Below are 21,490 nucleotides of genomic sequence, written 5' to 3' on the forward strand. Positions count from 1 at the left end.
TTATGGGAATGTGGTGGGTGTGGGTGGGTGGGGGCAAGGGGCCAGAGGGGAGGGGGGATTGAACCCCTAAAATGCACTGCAGAGCTGATGCTTGTCGACACCCAGGATGAGGAGATGGTGCAGGGATATTTTTGTTGCAATGCAGTTGATAATCATAGCATTCATAGCCTGGGACGACGAGATCAGCACGCCTCAGTGGGGGAGAGGGGGGGAGGTCTGGAACGCACTGGAACCACAAACCAAGCCATACTCATTCACATTAATATGGTAATGCCCCAACAAGGCCTACTATTGATTTGAAATGTAAAAACACAAAAATAAATGTAAACCACTTCATGTATGTAGGTGTAGAATCAGGCATTGTTTTATTTCATTTGAATTGTCCTTTGCTTAATCTAGCAAGTGTAAGGATTGCTTTTGTCGATTGCCGGTTGGATTGAAGGTATAGCCTGAATAGCAAACGAGAAGGAAAATCACGAACAAATATGCAAAAAAAAGCCAACCGGAGTAGTCAAACTCCATCCCTATTGGAGGAGGAAGGCAGTGGTCTATGGTGTCACTGCAGACCGACGTTTGGAATCCGTAACACACAAGAAATTGACAATCGATTTATTCCCGGTCCACGATTGTTATTAATTAGCCTGACTTGTATTTGACCATCCGTTGAAAGGTGCTCTAAATTGTCCCTAAGAAAGTATTTGTTATTTATTTTGAGAGCTATAAACCTTCCTCAACTAAAGTGAATTCCCCCCGCCCTGCTCGGAATATAAAGTAGTTTCTCCCTGATGTATGGCTTACCAGGTGTCGTATCTCAGCTGTCTTACGACAGATCAGTAACTAAGTGTCTCTAAGTGTCTCAGAACACTCTACCTCTCTCCCTCATGCTCAATTCAGTTTCAGTTCACCAGTTCATACCTTGGAAGCTTTGGAGGGTGATCTCCCTGGCTCGGAGGCCCTGTGATCACCAGTGGGAGCAGACTCCATATCAGGGGAGTTCTCGGCTTCCTTTATAGCAAGCCGGGCATGCACTGCTGGTTCTGCTACTATAACACGGTCATGAAGTACTGGGTGGGATGGGCTCCGTCACAGATGGTGTTGTCCCAGAGGCTTGGCTTCAGTTGTTGGTTCCCGTTTGCATTCTCGACAGAGCAGCTCAGAGCTCAACTTGCTAAAGCTACCCCTAACCCTGACGTCCATCTCAAGAAAGAATCTGAAGGATGCCATACAAAAATGCCTTCCCGCTCACCACATTGAGAGGGTGTGTAGACTGAACTGTCATTAATCAGCGTTTTGACAACAACAACCGCCTGACAGCAAAGACTAAATTCCCTGTAGTTGAGTCCACCCTGAAAATAGTGGATCTCTGTTTTCTGAGTGTGATTAGGGAATTTTATGGGGCATGTGGTCAGATTATTGTACGGACAGTTTTCTACAGTCATATTTATTTAATTTATGGTCTGAGTGGAGTGGATGCTCATACACTTGGTAATTCCTGATTAATAGCTTATTAGGCCGAGAAATAAACCCTGGAGTATCCCAGACCCGATTGGGTCTGGGAAGGCCGAAAGGCGGGGCTTACCTGTTTTGGGGCCTTTCTATTGGTCGCTATGTTTCTGACATTGAGACATCTTGTCAAGGGTTTCCAATGCTTTTGGGTTCAGAGTTTCTCCCCATCTTCAACACTTACTACTTTTTAAAAGAGAAAATGGCAAATGACAATCTCTGGATATGTGTAATTTGCTCACTGGTTAAATCCATTCCTTGTCTGTGTGCAGCTCTTGTACACAGTTCTTCGGAGCATGTTAGCCATAAGAACAGCCATCCTCCCACTGACTCATCAAGAACCTCAAAACAGGCCAACAGACATTTTTATCTGGTTTCTATTTTGAATATAATTATATTATTAATATTTTTGTTCTTAATATATTTTGTAGTGAAGCAAGTGAAGTGTTTTTTTTAGAATCTATATTTTCTACAATACTCACCAACACTGTGTCTGTGCTGAGCGTTCGGAACACCTGTACCAGTACTGACCAGTATCACTGCTTACCTTGCCCCTAACCCTAACCCAGTACTGACCACTGCTTACCTAACCCTCCCCTAGCCAACGTGTGCTGGGTTCCCTCTGGGAGGTCCTGACCCTCCACCAGATGCCCACTGATGGTTCTTACCTGTTCTAATCATGTCTGGTGCAACGGTCACAACAGCCAGTGGTCAACTCTTGCCATAAACGCGTACTGTTAATAAAACAAGGGATATGGGAGACACGTGAATCATAGCTCGCTCGTACATTGTGCCTTTTCACATAATGACCTCATGTTTGGTGTGTTCTTTTTCTCCACATCTCTCGCTCAAACACAAATGATCTCCGGTCTCGAAAGGTAGTGACATTAGGAAGTCTCAGTCTGGGAGCAAACAGGGGAAACCCATCCCCCCAGAGCTCAAAGCGTTCCTCACATGGATGGCTGAATCAAACGCAGAGTACATGTATATTTCAGAGGATCCGGGTGAAGGTCTCGCCTTCATTTCTCCATGTCTGAACGGTAAAGCTTTAGTCCCGGTGTCTTGAGCTCGGACGAGAAGCAAAAGGAGCAGTGATGCTGGTCGGGCCCTTCCCCCCCCACGCTAACAAGCGATAACACTTCTGGAAACACATTGTCTTTGTCGTTGAATGCACAGCTTTCTGCATACATATAAAACGAAAAATAAATGAAAAATAAAAAACAAGAGGAGTAGAATCCTAAGCTTTTTTATTTTTCTATCAGGGCGTGATGTATAGCTACTACTGTCAAAATCCAAAATGGCCACCCAAGCCACTGTTTTACTTTTTTTTAATTTTTTTATTTTCTTTTTATTGTGGTGCTTTGTATTCCTTTTTTATTTTGTTGATAGCAATTCCTGTTCTTTTTTTTTTTAAGTTGTCTTCTTTGTCCGTCACTGTTACCCAACGTACTCCTCAAACCGACCGTCTGGGCTCGTTCCAGTTAGACCAATGGCTCAGCTATATCTCCTCATGATTTTACTCAGTGAAAGTGTGATGTTTACATGTACAGATTTGTGCAATTCTTTTTAGGTTGAGTTTCTTTCCATTTTCCATGTCAACTCTTTCTTCTCATCCTCCTCTCTCCATGTTTCCCCTCCTGTGTTATGGTCCAACTCCTCCCTTGCATATTAAAGGGAAATGGGACTCTGTCTAAATGTGCTTATCACCATTGTAGAACGAAGCCTATTGCCAAAGGGGTACCTTGACATTTGTGGATCCTGGCCAATTACTTGTATTGAACATTTCTTTCTGAAGTTCAACTTTTTGTTGCAAAGTTCATAAATGTCTTATCATTTAGCCAGCATTTGTTGTGAAGACCTTGTGGTTTATATTGGTAAACCAAAATGTATCGTAGGCAAAATTAGTGGTTTACGTCGAAGTATGAAGATGACAAACCAACTCACACGTTTGTTGGTTGTTGTATTGTTTCAATCATAATTGTTTTGGGTCACTTGCATTGTTTTCATTTGTTTTCCAAAAGGCAACAAAGTTTCAAAATGACAAAGTTCCCCTTTAAAAACTATGATTGTTTGAGCCGGATGTCAAAAAGTGTGTTGGTTTGGCTCTAGGGGGTGACCTTTAACCTCTCAGCTAGCCTAAGCAAGTCAATGTGGGGTCACAGCTGGTGTTTCCACAACCCATTGGAACTAAATCCTCAGTGAATGATAAGCCATTGTTTGACCCTCATTGGGTCTCCTTAGTCTATTAGTATATTTAGCTCAACTTTAATCTGCAGAAGATGAAAATCAACCTCAGGAAATAATAGGACATCACTTTTGTAAAACACAGCCCATTTCCCGCCCTCTTTGATACCATATAAATTATAACGGATTCTTTTTTTATAAATGTATTGTGTTTATGATTCTATATAACAGTGGATACCTTTTTCCAGTACCTGTGGATAAATATTTTGATTCTTTAGAAAAGTGTTAATATATATGTGAAGCAAACAACAACAAAAAAAAGATGTTAAAAATAAGAATTCTCAATTTTTTTGTTGTCTACTTGTGAACAGTATGGGCAAAATAGGGCAAGAACATATCACTGATCAATGACAACCAACCAATTATTGAAAAATGGAGCTTCTTATTTTCATGTGATGTCACTGCTAGGCTGAAATCTTTCCAGACTAAAAAAAAGATGTGACCATTTTTGTTTTTTTTCGTTTCTCTCCCAAGTTGTGCGTCACAAAGCTAATTATACTAATAAAACTGTGTGCTATCTATCAACAGATTTACGCCTTTGTGATTTTTTTCCTTGGATAATCACTTCTGACCACACTAAGACAAACAAATCGTGGTCTTTAAGACTTTATAATGGAAACAAATTCCAGCGATTCTCCAGTTCAATCAGAAACCACCAACTTGTGATGGATTAAGGGAAAAATGCTGTGTTTGGATGGTCTTTCCCTTAAGAGAAGTCTTGAGGGTTGGGTTGTGTGTTGTATATCAGTTATTGTTGGTCAAATGTACTCTAGTTGCACTAGAACACCAGGTGGCGTCACAAAAGGGTTGGCTTGAGAAGACGTTGTGAAGTCTTGGGTAAGAGGACCCAATAGGATGGGTTTTAGAGCTTGGTTTGTGGTTCTAGGGTCAAAGCAAGGGGTTCTTATTGGTTAGGTTTGATGGTTTGGCTTTCAGTTTTAGTATTTACGGATTCCAAATGGTTGGGTTTTGATGTTTTGGTTTAAATTCTAGGGTTAGGTTATTAGTCACACCACCTGAAGCTCAATCTGTATAAGACTGGGCTTATCTCCCTTCCAGGGAAGGCATCGCCCACAGCCACTTGATCAATATTGACAACTCTGTGGTGCCTGAGACGCGGATGTCGAGGACTCTTAAGTGTGACTCTGTGATGACCGGCTCATCCTCACCCAGAAGGCCATGCAAGCTTTTGTCCAGGCTCTTGCCATCTTGGGTTTAGACCACTGAACTCCCTACTGGCCGGTCTGCCTGCATGAGCCATTCGTCCAGCTCATCAGCTCACCCAGAATGCAGCAACCGACCGGGTCCTCCAACCTACCCTAGTTGCTAGGCTCAGGAGATGTCATTAGGGCTAGAAGGTGTCGCTGGTATAGGGTAAGGAGTTGTCGCTATAGGGTTAAGAGGTGTTGTGAGGGTTAGGAGGTGTTGTGAGGGTTCAGAGGTGTTTTGAGAGGGTTAGGAGATGTCTCCAGGCTTTAGGTCGGGTGTTTTGAGAGGGTTAGGAGATGTCTCCAGGCTTTAGGTCAGGTGTTTTGAGAGGGTTAGGAGATGTCTCCAGGCTTTAGTTCAGGTGTTTTGAGAGGGTTAGGGGGTGTCTCCAGGCTTTAGGTCAGGTGTTTTGAGAGGGTTAGGAGACGTCTCCAGGCTTTAGGTCAGGTGTTTTGAGAGGGTTAGGAGATGTCTCCAGGCTTTAGGTCAGGTGTTTTTAGAGGGTTAGGAGATGTCTCCAGGCTTTAGGTCAGGTGTTTTGAGAGGGTTAGGAGATGTCTCCAGGCTTTAGGTCAGGTGTTTTGAGAGGGTTAGGAGATGTCTCCAGGCTTTAGGTCAGGTGTTTTGAGAGGGTTAGGAGATGTCTCCAGGCTTTAGGTCAGGTGTTTTGAGAAGGGTTAGGAGGTGTTTTGAGAAGGGTTAGGATAAGGAACTATCTTGGGCGTCACTGTTAAACTACCTCACCTCACCTCATTGAATTGAAATTACTGACAGGTTATTCATCATGGTATCTATAAATATATTTTTCTATTAGTATCCCTCCCAGAGAAATGGGTATGACAACAAATACTCCATATTCAGCCTCACTGCTTATTGGGTTGCGCGAAATTAGCATAAAAAACATTGATTAGTAACACTTAACTACAAATACATGTAGTGGGACATTTAACATTATCACTTGATTGAGTGGGCATTTGATGTTCCAAGACTCTTTTGAAGCCAAAGATATACCTTACAAATTATAAGTTATAAGGCTGTATTATAATTCCAAGGGACCACACACCTGTGAGATCAGAGCCATAGGAGTTGGCCTTCCATTGTTTTCTTATCAGTCACGCTTTCAGTCTACAAACCGAAGGACAGATATCACTTGCGTGTTATTTGTGACAAAAGCCAGGGAGGGGGGTTATTCTACTAAATTGCAAGAATTCACATACTTCAGAAATGTTTGAAAAAAAATGCATAGTACAAATTAGAGTGTGTATTTGATTGGAATGACGGGTAATCTGATTGGTATGAATGGATAGTTTTCCACCACTCCTAAAGACACTCCTGCCATACCGTTGTATTACTCTGCACTTGGACTTGACTCGGTGACAAATAGTCACACCCCCCCCACACCCGGTAGCAACTGTATCCGCCTTCCCGTGAGGAGCGCGTGAGGAATGCGCAGGTGCATCCACATCGGAAGACGCCAAACCACAACACAACTTTTAGCGGTTCTACCCCGCATCCACCTTGTCTTTAACTTTCATTCTGTATGGAAGTAGACCTGAATGCAAAAATACGTTTAACCGCAGTATATTTGAATGGATTGAAGTGTTGCGGAGGTCTTGTGGTCAATGTTTAAACGCTGCTATATTCTTTTTTTTTTTGGGGGGGGGGGGGGGGGTTCGTGAGGCCGAATCGTGTGCGACCCGCAGCGACTCCTGTCCCGCGCCGTTTCCGCATTCCCACAGCCGCAAGACTCCCGCGGCCGCAGAGCGTTGAGCCATGAGCTCAACCCCCCAAAAACCGGTTCCTCTCGCTTTTCCACCGAGCCACTGCTGGCGGTGCACTGCCGTCCGACACAAGAAGAGGTAACGAGTGGAGAGGAGGACGGTCGTGACTAGCCTTGATCGCGTTTTTCTCTCCAGGGCTGGGGCGACAGCGAACCGCGTTGTTGTACTCGCACTCTATTTTTGTTTAAACCACATAAAACCGGATCACTGGTCTGGGTGCCTGTGTAGGGGGTCCTTGATGCTCTGTGATGGAGGACTGCTGTCGCACCTGTATGCCATGTCTCGGCTGTATGTGGAACTGTATATGGCCGGAATTCCATTACCCAAACGTGCCCATCAACGACGACACCGGCGCGACGCGACGTCCCGCGGACATTCGGACCATCTCCGGTGACATCAGCGTCCCGTCGCCCAAGAAGCGGCCGGTGCAGTTGTACGCGGCGCTGTTCGACTTCGAAGCCCGCAGCGAAGAGGAGCTAACGGTGAAGGAGGGCGACAAACTCTCTGTGATCGAAAAACGGGGGGACTACGTGCTTGCCAAGAAGCTCACCGGTTCTCTGGAGTCCGGGTTGGTCCCTGCCAACTACGTGGCCATCCTCCAGGACGAGTTTGCCAAACACAAGTGAGTATCGGTGTGGACTTGACTCCGGGCAGCTGCGTATCCCTGCGCACTGTGCGCCTCGACGCGCGTGACCTCCGCCCTCCGCGGTCTCCTGTGGGGGTCTTCTTATCACCACAGGAGATCTCTTCTTATCACCACAGGGGATCTCTTCTTATCACCAGGAGGACTGCAGTGCAAAGTCTGCCGCACGTCTATTGTGATTACAATCATCTTATCGGTTATGAGTTGTAGGCTTGGTATCGGTTCTCCGTGTTTGCCTGTTCTTTTCAAGTCTGCCCTACCTGTAGTTCGGGTGGAATTGCTGACACACACCGTTGTAACTAACCACAAAGACTCCTGGACAGTGTTTGTCTCACTGGACTATTCCGCACACAGTCATCTTGAAGACAGACGCAACTGTATTATTAATCATTTCACTAATTGGAGCTGTGGTTTCTTCATCATAGCACACCTTCAAGTGTGTCATTGTTACAGTGGCGTCATTACTGAGTTTGTAATTATAGGCTATTGAAAATAAATATTAAGGTATTTAAATAGAAAGATTCAACAAAGAATATGCTTCAGTAGACGTGTTGTTATAAAGAGTAAATGTCAAACTATCAAACGCATTGTGATGTTGCCATTCAAAGTAACCCGCACCTTGTTACTATCAGTGAAACTTGACCACTGTGGAAACGGGCCAGAGCGAGAATGAGGCGCATCTCGCCCTGATAAGAGTAAATAAGGGTTGATTTGAACTTTAACAGTGGGCTCAGGCCCTGGTAAGATTCTGCTTTAACCAACCAGTGTTCACATGATAGCCGACTACTAACCTATGATGTATCCAGTATCACTACTATGCCAGCGGTGGCTGAAACTCTCCCACGTTAAAACGCTCTGCTGTTTCCATGTAGGCCTCTGTCCATGTCATAGCCTGCACTCATCAGTATCGTCTGGTTAAATCGTTGTTTTTTCCTCGCCGTTCAGGTGGTACTATGGCAACATTAATCGTGGGAAAGCGGAAACCCTTCTTTTGGCCTCTCAGAACCAAGATGGCTCCTTTCTGGTGCGCATCAGCGAGAGCCATAGCGACGAGTACACCATATCAGGTGAGTGACGGTGGGCACATGTCCCGCCCCCTTCCCCGTGAACCCCTGTCGTCCATCACCCCCCCCCCCCCCCCCCATCCCGTTGTTCATTGTTAGCCTTCTCCCTCGACGCACTCCTGTCAACTTTTATGCTGCTCCATCTTTCACGTCATCCAGTGCTCTGTTGTTTTGATGCACTCCCATTTCTCATCCTGTCCCCTCTATTATTCCCGTCGACTACTTATTCTGGCCTTACCCGAGGACTATTCTCTGCTCTCCTCCCCCCAACGCCGCCTCTCTCGCCCTATCTCGCCCTCTCTCCCATGGAGAAGACAGGCTGTTCGACATTTTCTGCAGAGTTGCTTTTAAAATATGCATTATCAGACGCATGTGTGTGGGGGCTAGGGGGTGGGTGCACAATGGGGGACGGTGCTACGTATAAATAGAGGTGTGTGTGTGTGTGTGTGTGTGTGTGTGTGTGTGTGTGTGTGTGTGTGTGTGTGTGTGTGTGTGTGTGTGTGTGTGTGTGTGTGTGTGTGTGTGTGTGTGTGTGTGGGGGATGCAAGTGTTAGACGAAATAGAGAAGGAAAATGTGAGTGTGCTGGTAATGTTATTCCAGTCCATGCCTCTCTAGTAGCAAGTGACAAACACACACTAAAGATGGGGAGATTCTTTTTGCAGAAGATATTTTTGGCGAGGTCTTGAGAACAAATTTATGTAATGCAGAGGAAAAGAAATCCAGCGCACCATCACCAAACGTTTTTCAGCACTGATGCTCTAATGGACACTCAGCCATCAAACAGAAACCGCATCGAGTATCAAACAAGTTTGTCCGCAATGTACTTATTACGGGTGGCTTCCAGCCCTGAAATGTTGCTGCCCACAAACGCGTTACCACCCACACTACTGACTGCTGAATGTTATGTATTGGGCTAGCGTGTAGCAAACACACCTCTCAGTCTTGAACACCTTACACAGTCAAATCCAGGGTTGTAGGCATGAAGGTTCGCCAAATTAAATCAAGAAAGCCGCCATCATCCGCTACACGCCATCACTGTAGAACCTCCAGCCAAAAGCTATCAGAGAGGTGGACTCGGCTTAAAACAAGCCTACAAAGATGAAATATAATCACTCATAGTTTTTATTTCCTACTCTTAACTTCTTCTTTATTATTAGATTTATTTTAAAGTTGTTTGTTATTTTGTGCTATGTTTGTGCTGAAGCATCAAAGCACTTTGAGCTGCATAGTCTCAATGGAAGGCTCAATATTAATATAGTCATATTCATATTATTCATATTCATATCCTCATTCCCTGTGCAGCCCGGAGCGAGGGCAAGGTGTACCACTTCCGGATCCAGCGCTCCTCCATCGGAGCCTACTTTGTGTCCGACAAGCTGTCCTTCGGCACGCTGGGAGAGCTGATCAACTACTACCAGAACAACTCCCGTAGCCTGGGTGTGCCACTGGGCCTGCCCTGTGCACAGCAGGTAGGATGAACGCACACACCCGCACGCCCGCACACATACGTGTCCACGCACTCACATAACACAGGCACGCGCACATGCACAATACACACGGCACACGCATTCACACATGCATAGCGCATACACAAGCCCTGGGAAATGGTCTGGGAAATCTTGGTGATTCCTCCTCTTCTCTCTTTCCTACCAGGGGAGATTGGTAACCTTGCTCTGAGGCCATGGACAAGCCCTTTGTCAACACACACATACACACATGTCCACACACAAACAAGTGAAGTTCTACTGAAACTTTGGTGTTTGCACGGGGATGAGCAGAAGGCGCTTCTGGGTAATGGTAGCTTCCAGCAGGTTACTTAGCGACACGTGTGCACAGTGCCGTGTCTACAGTTGTCTTCTGCCAACAGCTCTCATTGGTCTATAGCGTAAGCCAGTACCCTAGCAACACAGAACTGTAACTTTAAACAGTGAGAGCAGAACAACCAATGAAACACAGAGCAGTAGAGGTTATATTTACAATTCAGCAAGACTATTATAATATAATAGTTTTCCCTTGGATCAATGAAGTAGTCTGACTACTTGTTCCCTCTTCCAAATGCTACAATTAAAAGTGAGGACATGATATGGTCTCTAAGTTAAAGTAACCGTGAACATGTGTTACTAACATAACACGAGACAGCATAGCCTTGCACCCTTTTGTGATGCAAATCTTGACACCACATATATCCACGTCTCCCCACATGCTTATGGATGCAAATCTGTGATTTAAAGCACATGCAAGGACTCCTGCATCCGATGGCTCCTACTGATACTCCCACAGGCACCGTAGACCAAGGCTACAGTGTTCCTCCACACTTAGGCAGCAGACATATCGGCATGCTCCTATGGGTGGACACTTCTGGTACACATATGCAAATAAAGAGAAGCCTTTAACAGAAACGCATGAATGCATAAAGTAAATAGATGCATAAAATACACACACAGAAATGATGCACTGCAGTGATGGTAAACATATTAATGATGTCCCTGTCACACACGCGCACGCACACGCACACGCAGACAAACGGGAATGTATAAGCAGACACACAAGAATGTATAAGCAGACAGTTAGAAATGCCAGCACCCAAACATAGATGTAAATCTATGTTTATTTTGAACCCCGTTTTGTAGTGTCATCAATCCATTTTATTCCAAAAAATGTTAATGCTTTTATGCCAGTGTAAGTGATGAGTCTGTTATTCAATACTGCCACGATCATGAAAATCGCAGAATCAGTCGAAATATAACACTGATACATTTCAATAGCTTATTCATGTTTAAATATCCCTTGCGATCAATTATTCAGCCTATTGCCATTAATATGGAGCCTTTTTATGTTGAAACATTCCAGTGTCTAAATTATTTCCATCACTTTGTGCCACTAATTCCAAAGAATGGCCACAAGAGTTGATGTTTCACTTGTCGTGAAGTAAAACAAAGATAGATTAGGAACAGTAACTGTTTTGTAGCTGATAAAGAAGGATGCAAACGTTTAACGTGAATCTGTGAAAATGGTATGTGAAAATGGAAGGTTAGAGAACCTCCATGCTGTCTATTTTAAGCGAATCCCACACAGTCTCTGGTATTGATTCTAACCTTATTTAACTTGCGTTGGCGTGACGGTTAGTCACACAGTGGTGGCGGCTCTCAGACCAGCAACCTCCCAACTAAAGGCAGTTATTTAGATTGAGAGTAAAAGTATCTGAGTGTATCTCTGGGATCATGAGTCAAACTGTAGAGACTGTGGCTGTTGTTCAAATATCTTTATGTTATTCTCATGCATGGAATCAAGATTATTTAAACCTCACCTTTTCCCATTTGATTTCCTTGTTGACTTGATATTGATCATTCATGCTGATAAATTCTACCTACCTATGATCAACATGTTTTGTATAAATTAAAGCACTTGGTTCTTTTACTTGGTTTTCATTGAGGAACCAGATTACTTTTAAATAAAGTATTTGATTTTAAGTTTGATGATCTCACCCATTTCTTTATTTTACCCACAAGTCAAATTCATTCATTCTGGTTTTCAAAACCAGTACAAATCAAATCTCAAACATGTTGCTTGAATGAAACTCTTTCCTCCATTTTTTTATATTGTGATTTAAATCGTAATACTCTTTATTGCAATCATTGCTTTACTAGAAGGGGAGTTACATACGTTTTTCTATTTCAGTGCTCCTCAAAAAGAGCACCGTGACTTTATTAATTCATGCTTTTTCACTTAATTAATTACATGATCTATAATTATTTAATCTATATCTAAAATAGGAAACGACTCTTCCACCCCGAGGCCAAAGCACCGCATCAGTTAAAAACACTCAAATTTAAAAAATAAAGCGCTACGATCTCCCTGTTCACCCGGTGCGGCTGTGCGACGGTGTGTACAGGGTCTGCCTGGGAGGGCTTCAGAGGGTCAGAAAGGGCTTGGAGGGCGCTGTGCTGCTGTGTGACCCTTCCCCTGTGGTCCCTGTGCAGCGGGAGCTGTTTGACATGGAGCCCTGGGAGCGACCCAGAGAAGAGTTCCAGCTGCACCGGAAGCTGGGAGAGGGCCACTTCGGAGCGGTGTGGGAGGCCACCTGGACCACGGAGCACCGGAAGGTGGCCATCAAGATGCTGAAGCAAGGTACACACACACACACACACACACACACACACACACACACACACACACACACACACACACACACACACACACACACACACACACACACACACACACACACACACACACACACACACACACACGAAGACACACACACACACACACACACACACACACACACACACACACACACACACACACACACACACACACACACACACACACACACACACACACACACCTACCTACCTTGACCTTCAGGGGCTGGAGAGGGGTCGGTAGTGAGATGGATCGATGTTTCGGACGTGTGGGATCTGCATCTGACAGTGTTCCTCCCCCGTCGGGAATGTTACCGTCTTCATGGCGTGCCGTTGTGTACCGTTGGGGCAGCGTTTCCCAGCGTTTTTGCTTATTATTGGCCTGTTAAGTTCACCAGCTGTAGTTAGAATTGCCCAACAAAGGCTAGCTAGGAAAGTGTAACAAATATGAATAAATAATACTTCTTATTGTTACGGTTTAATTTTCAAGAAGAATTTTGTATGTTAGTCCTTGTGTATTTTAGCATTGTCTTATAAATGCTTCTGCGTTTCAGTATTAGTCGACTTAATAACACAGTTGCAAAAGCTTTGGAGTGACCTCACCAATTAGAACAGTAAAGGTCATATGCCACCCCACGTACAAAGACCCCCCCGCAGAGGGATTTATGTACGGACAACGACATTGAACGTAACCGTTCATCTGCCCTTCACCGGACAGACCGCAGCCATGATGAACATTACTAACTGATATCCCCCCGCCCGCCTGCCGGCCCCCCCTCCCAGAGGACACCAAGCAGGATGAGTTTGTGAAGGAGGTGCAGGCGCTGAAGAGCCTCCACCACCCCAAGCTGATCCAGCTGCTGGCGCTGTGCTCCAGAGGGGAGCCTGTCTACATCGTCACCGAGCTCATGTCCAAGGGCAGCCTCAAGGCCTACCTGGCCTGTAAGTCACTCACCCATTACACACACAAACACACACACAATAGTCCACTTACAACAGGAAAAGGTGACTTATTAGGTTCATGTTTTGGAAAGAAAGTATCAACAGCCAGAGGAAGCCACACACACGCACGCACGCACACACACACACACACACACACATATACTCACACACGCGCGCACACACGCATGCACACAGATATACTCACACACGTACAAGCCAACACGCATGCAAACACCCGCCCACACACACACACACACGCGCGCGCACACAGATGTATGCATACACGTACAGACACACGTGCATGCAAACACCCACACATGCAGGGAAACACCCACACACACAAAAAACAGACACACAAGCAGGGAAGAATTTGGTCCCACTGGATGGGACCGTTTAGAGTATTGAAAACTAACAACAGGTCCAGGTTTAGGAAGGACAACATTAACAGCCAGAGGGGACACACACACACACACACACACACACACACACACACACACACACACACACACACACACACACACACACACACACACACACACACACACACACACACACACACCGAACAATTGTTCACTTATAATATAAAAAGTAACATATCGGGTTATTAGTTGTATAAACAGCCAGAGGAAGACAGAGACACGAGTATCACACACACAGATGCACGCAGCGAACAATAGTCCACTTAGAGTCAGAGGAAGACGGAGCCGGGAGGATCCAGGTCAGATGAAACGATAGGCATGAGTCATTCGAGACGGAAAGGTAACATATTAATAATTTAATGTGTTGAATGCACAATGTAGGCTATGTCTATGAAACGGACCAAGATACTGCCTCTCTCTCACCCTTCCATGCTGGTGGTGTTTCTCAGCCTAGAAGGCATTCAACTGCATGTCGTTTCTATGTAGGTTTCTTTGCACTACAAACACAACGGCAGCCATTGTGAAAGCCCTATCAGGAGGGTGTTGACAGAAGGGTTTAACCCCATTATCGCAGCGTGTTCGAGCGCAAACACACATCGACTTTTCTGTCAGACATGTAAGGCCTACTGAGCCAGCCCTCCGTTGGTTGAATTGGGCTTCCTTCTGTCTTTGTGCTGCGGTGACAATGTCACTTTGATGATCGTGCAAGAACATCCCGGGCCTTACGTGTGTGTGTGTGTGTGTGTGTGTGTGTGTGTGTGTGTGTGTGTGTGTGTGTGTGTGTGTGTGTGTGTGTGTGTGTGTGTGTGTGTGTGTGTGTGTGTGTGTGCTGCTGCCGTCATGGCGGCGGAGTAGAGCGCACGCCAGTCTGACCTCCGACTAAATTCCACACTAGGCCACATCACCCGTCGTAACTGCCGTCGTTAAAGTAGAGAATTTTTCCGACATGATTCTGATCACTACATTTCTTGTTATGTGTTTAACAACATCCATTAAGTGCGCTTTTAAAGACGCAATACAAAGCGGTAAAATTTACAAACAACGCCAGCAAGTCCTAGACCCTACCCCACAACAGCGATCATCAGCATGCAACATTCAGGATTTTACCAACTTCGAGAGATTACTCACGGATACTGAATGGAATGATTTCCAACACCATGAAAGACTGTTTAGACAAGGCCTGGACACAAAGAGATTACGGGACAAACAAAACTTTGTCCTCGCTGGAGATCCTCGGAAATGGACGCGGATGTTTAAAATCCTTCATGGAGTCTTTTTTAAAAACGGATTTTTTTCCACAAAGCGCACGGATGGACGAGAGTTTGGAATACCACTCCTGAAATATGTGATACGGATTTTAAAGACTCTACCATTGGATGATAACGCACGAAAAACACCTGTCGATAACCCTGCTGAATGGATTGAGCGTCAATTGCGTTTTCTGCGAGATGTGATACAGCCATCGATTGCCGCGGCAACAAAAGAACATCTGAAAACACCACACATGGTAAGCAAAAACAAGCTTACTTACCTGTGGCAACACCGCAGAAAAAAAGCAATTGATATCATCCTAAACAACTGTATATTCCCGACGTCTCCGCCTGAGTCGGGTAATCCTGAGCAGGTGTATGATTACTATCGACAAAAATGCGAGTCTATGCCATCAACAAAGTTGCGCGAGCTGCCCCCGTGGAATAATGACATTGACATTACAGCTACTGAACCCCCGCCACTAACATCGGCCTTCTCAGTCGAGGAGATAGAGAAAGTTATACTCAACTTGCCCAACAACACAGCAAGTGGTTCAGACGGTGTCACCTATGAAACCCTAAAATCCACCAGGCAAATGTCGTGTCCCACCCTGAGAAGCATATTTAACACCTGTTTGCTTAATGGTAAAGTCCCCTGTTCATGGAAGGGAGCACTGATACACAGAATACCAAAGAAAGACAATGTACCCAATGACCCCTCTACATGGAGGGACATCTCATTATTACCAACTGTGTACAAAGTCTTCATGAAGTGCCTCCTGTCCAGAATATTACCATGGCTTGTTGACTCAGGAACTTTATCAAGTAAGCAAAAGGCCTATATTGAACGTCAAGGCATGAATGAACATGTTTTTTCTTTAAAGACGGCGATTGATGACTTCAAACATGACTCTGCCAAATTATATGTGGTATTCTTGGACTTTAGGGACGCATTTGGTACACTGCCTCATGAGGTTATGTTGAATTCACTGGAGGATATACACCTGCCAAAGATCTACTGTGATATAGTAAAAGATGTTTACAGTAATTCCTATCTGCAAGTGATCTGTGGTAAACACCTCACCCGGCCTGTAAAATTGAAAGTGGGAATTAAAACTGGTTGCCCATGGAGTGCAGTCAACTTTATCATTGCCATCAACCAGTGGCTGAAATGGTTGTGCACACATGCCCCACCCCAAGTGTTGTCACCAAACCCAGTCCAGGGCTATGCTGACGATGTGGTCATTGCCTCCCGTGATGAGAGAGTCATAAAGAACATGATGGCTTGCACCGACAGCTTCCTCTCCTGGTCTGGCCTACAAGTAAAACAGAGTAAATGTGCAGTGTTTTGGGAGAGGAGGAGCGGAGGCAACCGCTGGTATAGAGCCAAGACTGACCGACCTCCTTCCCTCACCATCTTAGGCCAGCCACTCAGAGTGTATGCCAGACAAGAAAGCTACACCTACTTGGGGCATAAATTCAACATCGCGGGAGATTGGAGCCAACAAGTGACCAATCTGGTTCAGCAGTTTATTAGCAGACTGGACCTGATTGACACTTCACCTCTCCCAGCAACTCTGAAAGTCCAAGCAATCAGAGATATAGCCTTCGCCAAAATACAACATCTCTTCGCGAATGTTCATATCCCACAAAAAGATCTGCGCACAATGGACAATAAAACTGTGCAAGTTGTAAGGAAATGGCTGGGCCTCAACACACATTCTACACAATGTTTTATTTTCCAGAAGAAACATGACGGTGGGCTTGGCATTCCAAACTGTATGTGGGAGTACACAGCAGCAAGGCAGTCACATCTAGTCAATATGCTAAACTGTGATGACAACAGTGTAAGACACCTGGCAAGAGCATCATTACTGCTGGACTTTAAGAAACGCAAAGTGGCTTGTGCAGGCAGTGGTGAGGAGAACTTCCTGGGTTTCAGAAGAAAGAGCAGTGGCAAGCTGGATACCCAGGCACAGGGATTTGGTGTGTCATCAGACTGGCGTGACCTGAATGATTTGTGCTGGAGGACAGGCACCGAGCTAAAATGGACCTCCAACCACCAACCAGTAGAGGTCACCGATGCAGTGGTGGATGACCCATCAATCACAGTGCAAGCCAGGCTGCAACACAATAACATCACCCACCTCCTGTTACCATCAACATCCAGGCAAACCCTTCTTACCATCCAAAGGGGCCACAATATGGAATACTGGTCCAGCCTTAAACTTCAAGGAAAATTAGCCAAACTCACCTGTGCAGATCACTCCACATCACATGCCATTTACAATAATGCCACCATCAGTGATGAGATACTCATCTTCTGTGTGAAGGCACGCCTACAGGTTCTCCCCACAAAATACAATCTCTCCCTCTGGTTTCCATCTATTCATTCCCCCTTTTGCATGCTACATGACCCACCACAACAGCTGGAGTCAGTAGCCCACATCATGAACAGTTGCCGTTCCTACAAAGGACTGTATATTGCCAGACATGACAGACTGGTGGACCTCATCGCTGCCCAGATCCCCTGTGCTCCTCAGGAACAACTATACAAACATACCTCTGTCAAGTCCCACTGGTTTAACACATCCACAAACTGCTTTTCAGGAATTCCCAACACACCAGACATCATTTGCATATCACAAGAGGAAAAAATAGTCAGACTCTTTGAAGTAGCCTGTGCCTTTGACCTGTTCATGGAGGAATCCTATTGTACAAAAAAACTGAAATACCATCCTCTAACATCTGCCATTGAAAGCTGTGGCTATAAATGTGTCCTCATTGTTCTTGTCTTTGGCAGTCTAGGCCATGTGCATAGGCTGGTGGTCAGTGGACTTAACATCAGTGGACTAAGTAAAAGAAGGGCCAGACAGCTAGCTAAGTACTGCTCAATATCAGCTGTTATAGGGAGCATGTTCATCTGGAAAAGGAGATGTTTCCTGTACCCTTAATGATGCATTCCCATAACAAGATGTTTGTTGGTCAAATAGTTGTTGGATAATTCATCACATTTGGTTCCTAAAATGATATTAACTTGTAATGTGGAATCAAATAAAGTACATAAAATGTGTGTGTGTGTGTGTGTGTGTGTGTGTGTGTGTGTGTGTGTGTGTGTGTGTGTGTGTGTGTGTGTGTGTGTGTGTGTGTGTGTGTGTGTGTGTGTGTGTGTGTGTGTGTGTGTGTGCGCGTGCGTGTGCGCACGTCTCTGTGTGTGCATGTGCCAATGTGTGTGTGTTCCGCACGTCTCTGTGTGTTTTGTGTGTGTGTGTGTTCTGCGCACGTGTCTGTCTGTTATTTGTGTGTGTGTGTGTAGCTCCAGAGGGCCAGGTGCTGAAGTCGGCCCACCTGATCTACATGGGCAGCCAGGTGGCGGAGGGTATGGCCTACCTCGAGGACCGCCACATCGTGCACCGGGACCTGGCGGCTAGGAACATCCTGGTGGCCGAGGACCTGGTCTGCAAGGTGGCCGACTTCGGCCTGGCCCGCATCATCAAGGTGAGACGTCGCTCGCAGTCGTCACGCTCGGAAAGGCCCGATGCACCTCTCCTCGCCCTGCTACGACCTTTGACCTTCTAGCTTCACTGTTTTTTTCACACTGTGTAGCCGTGAGGCATGGATATGGAAAATAAACCCTGGAGTTTAATATGGTCTGTGTGTGCGTGAGTGTGTGTGCGTGCGTGTGCATGCGCGCGCGGCGACGGTGGCTAAGGAGGTAGAGCAGGTTGACTTGTAACCGCAAGGTTGCCAGTTCGATCCCCGAGGTGTCCCTGAGCAAGACACCTCACCATAGCTTCTCCTGACAAGCTGGCTGTCGCCCTGCATGGTTGACTCCGCCGTCGGTGTGTGAATGTGTGTGTGAATGTTAGGCAATAATCATAAAGCGCTTTGAGTGGCCACTGGTTAGAAAGGCGCTATATAGAAGCAGTCCGTTAACCATTGACCACCCCACCCCCCCCCCCCCCCCCCCCCCCCTCAGGACAGCGTGTACACCGCCAGCCGCAGCACCAAGATCCCCGTGCGCTGGACGGCGCCGGAGGCCGCGCTCCACCAGCGCTTCTCCGTCAAGTCTGACGTCTGGTCGTTTGGCGTTCTGCTCTACGAGATGATGTCACGAGGGAAGATGCCTTACGATGGTAGGTCGCCACCTGCCCAGGGTTAAAGGTCCCATGACATGCCACCAGGTGTGGGTTGATTAGCCGTTACAAGCTGTTTTGGAAATCTGCCCCATATGACATCACATGTGGGCGTGTCCACCTAGATGTGTGACGGATAGATGAGCAACATTTTTCAAAACGGCTTGTAACGGCTAATCAGCCCACACCTGGTGGCATGTCATGGGACCTTTAAGGTTACCTCTCACCCAGGGTAAAGGTTACCTCCCACCCAGGTTAAAGGTTACCTCCCACCCAGGTTAAAGGTTACCTCCCACCCAGGTTAAAGGTTACCTCCCACCCAGGTAAAGGTTACCTCCCACCCAGGGTTAAGGTAACCTCCCAACGAGGTTAAAGGTTACCTCCCACCGAGGTTAAAGGTTACCTCCCAGATCCCTTTAGGATGTGCTGTATATTCAATTATTGTAAAATTGTATTTTTCAAGGTATTATAAATGATAATAAAACATTGTGGACAAAAAAAATGCAAGGATAGTAGATATAGTATTAGTAGATAACCTCAAGTAAACTCAGCTATCTTGAAGATATCCATTTTTGTCTCTTTGGCGGCACCTTTGGTGACAGGAGGTATTTAATTCCAAGGATACAAACTGTCACCACCGACCCACAATTTACTTACCTTTTTTTGCTTAAATCCGTGGTCCAAAGGCTTAATCACAATTGTTCCCTCTTCCGGCCGTAGACATGACATAAATGTCCATGAAAATGTTCAAAATTGCTGCTTTAAAAGAACACTGTGTAGACATCCACCTGTCCGTCTCTGCCCCTCTCCGTCCTCCAGGGAAGAGCAACAAGGAGGTTCTGGAGCTGCTGGCGTCGGGCTTCCGCCTGCCCAGTCCCGCGCGGTGCCCCCAGAACATCTACCGCATCATGCTGGACTGCTGGGCCCCCGAGGCCCTCAAGAGGCCCTCCTTCCACGCCCTGCACAGCCAGCTGGACTCCATCTACGCCCACATCTACTTCAAGACCATCGAAGTGTAGAGATTAGAACCACGGACCTTACCCAACGCAACCTCACTTCCTGTCGGTTCCACTGCACCAAAGAGAGGCCAAGGAAGAGGGGGGGACGACAACGATGAAGAGGGGACGATGATGAAGAGGGGGCAGACCCAAGAGAGGAAAGACGTTTTCTTGGGTTCCTACTTTCCTTTGGTTCCTACCACTGCCTCAAAGGAAACACAAGCCGAACATTCTGAGCACTTTCACACCAACCGTAAAGAGTTTTGTACACAGTTTTGTCCTTTTTGATATTGTATTGCTTCTACAAGTGCCAAGTGTATAAGTGTACATACACACACACACACACACACACACGTGTAGTACATGTTCAGAGGTTGGGCTTTTGAAATAACGTATGAATCAGGGCCATGTGCAATAATGACGTGTGTGCGGATGTTCACTGCTCCATAGCCTCCGTGCTTTTTACTTGAGGACTGGAACGGGCCAACGTAAATCCTTACAACCAATATGGAGCCGAATCGCAACAAGAGTGCCTACGTTTACACTACAGACTGTTCTTCATGGACTACAAAAATGGAGACGCACACAAAAGTACAGACGGATTGCACAGAGAATGCTGAATGGATGATAATGTTATTATTATTGTTGAAACAATGCAATTGACGAAAATATCTATTTTAATCATTTTTGGTGTTTTCTATGCATGAAATTCAACAAGGTAAAATTAACTAAAGGAAACTTGAGCCATGACACCATTTTAGTCATATATTATGGGGTAGGCTATATCAGGTGAATGACAACAGCCAGGTGAATTTAACAGAGGTATTAGCTTTAGCCCTACAACCGGATCATCCTGTTACACCTGTTCACCTCTTTATTGACAGAAAGTCTTGTAGGCTAGTATTAAGTTCCAGCTAGAGGGACTTCATACAAAAGCATGGGGCTAGCCTTGTAGCTTTTGTTAAGATATTGCATGAACAAACAGAACAACTTTGAACTCCACAAACTGTGTGCCGTCTATGGCTTTAGGCAATAGCCATAAATCCATAGTCCATCACCATTCTTAAGCTGGGATCCAATTAAATCATAATTAACAATAGTTCCACAATTTTTCATTCAAATCACTTCAAATTAATTAAGAAATAAAAGGAAAAG

General features: G+C 45.6%; 1 protein-coding gene across 1 annotated transcript; it reads left to right on the forward strand.

Moving 5' to 3' along the window:
- The first annotated feature begins 6,134 nt into the window (after window positions 1-6,134).
- On the forward strand, window positions 6,135-21,389 carry srms (src-related kinase lacking C-terminal regulatory tyrosine and N-terminal myristylation sites). Its single transcript, XM_056595216.1, has 8 exons — window positions 6,135-7,359; window positions 8,326-8,447; window positions 9,748-9,914; window positions 12,426-12,573; window positions 13,374-13,532; window positions 18,518-18,699; window positions 19,181-19,337; window positions 20,157-21,389. The coding sequence occupies exons 1-8, from the start codon at window positions 6,986-6,988 to the stop codon at window positions 20,354-20,356; spliced, it is 1,509 nt and encodes a 502-aa protein (XP_056451191.1). The 5' UTR covers window positions 6,135-6,985; the 3' UTR covers window positions 20,357-21,389.
- Window positions 21,390-21,490: the final 101 nt, after the last annotated feature.

The sequence above is a fragment of the Gadus chalcogrammus genome, chromosome 7, assembly GCF_026213295.1.
Source record: "Gadus chalcogrammus isolate NIFS_2021 chromosome 7, NIFS_Gcha_1.0, whole genome shotgun sequence".
In the NCBI taxonomy this organism is placed as follows: domain Eukaryota; kingdom Metazoa; phylum Chordata; class Actinopteri; order Gadiformes; family Gadidae; genus Gadus; species Gadus chalcogrammus.

Bases quoted from the DNA above. Each gene is read 5' to 3' on its own strand.
- srms (XM_056595216.1), top strand. From the start codon at position 6,986: ATGGAGGACTGCTGTCGCACCTGTATGCCATGTCTCGGCTGTATGTGG. The intron at 9,915-12,425 runs GTAGGATGAACG...GTCCCTGTGCAG, and splicing joins GCCTGCCCTGTGCACAGCAG to CGGGAGCTGTTTGACATGGA. The intron at 18,700-19,180 runs GTGAGACGTCGC...CCCCCCCCTCAG, and splicing joins GCCTGGCCCGCATCATCAAG to GACAGCGTGTACACCGCCAG.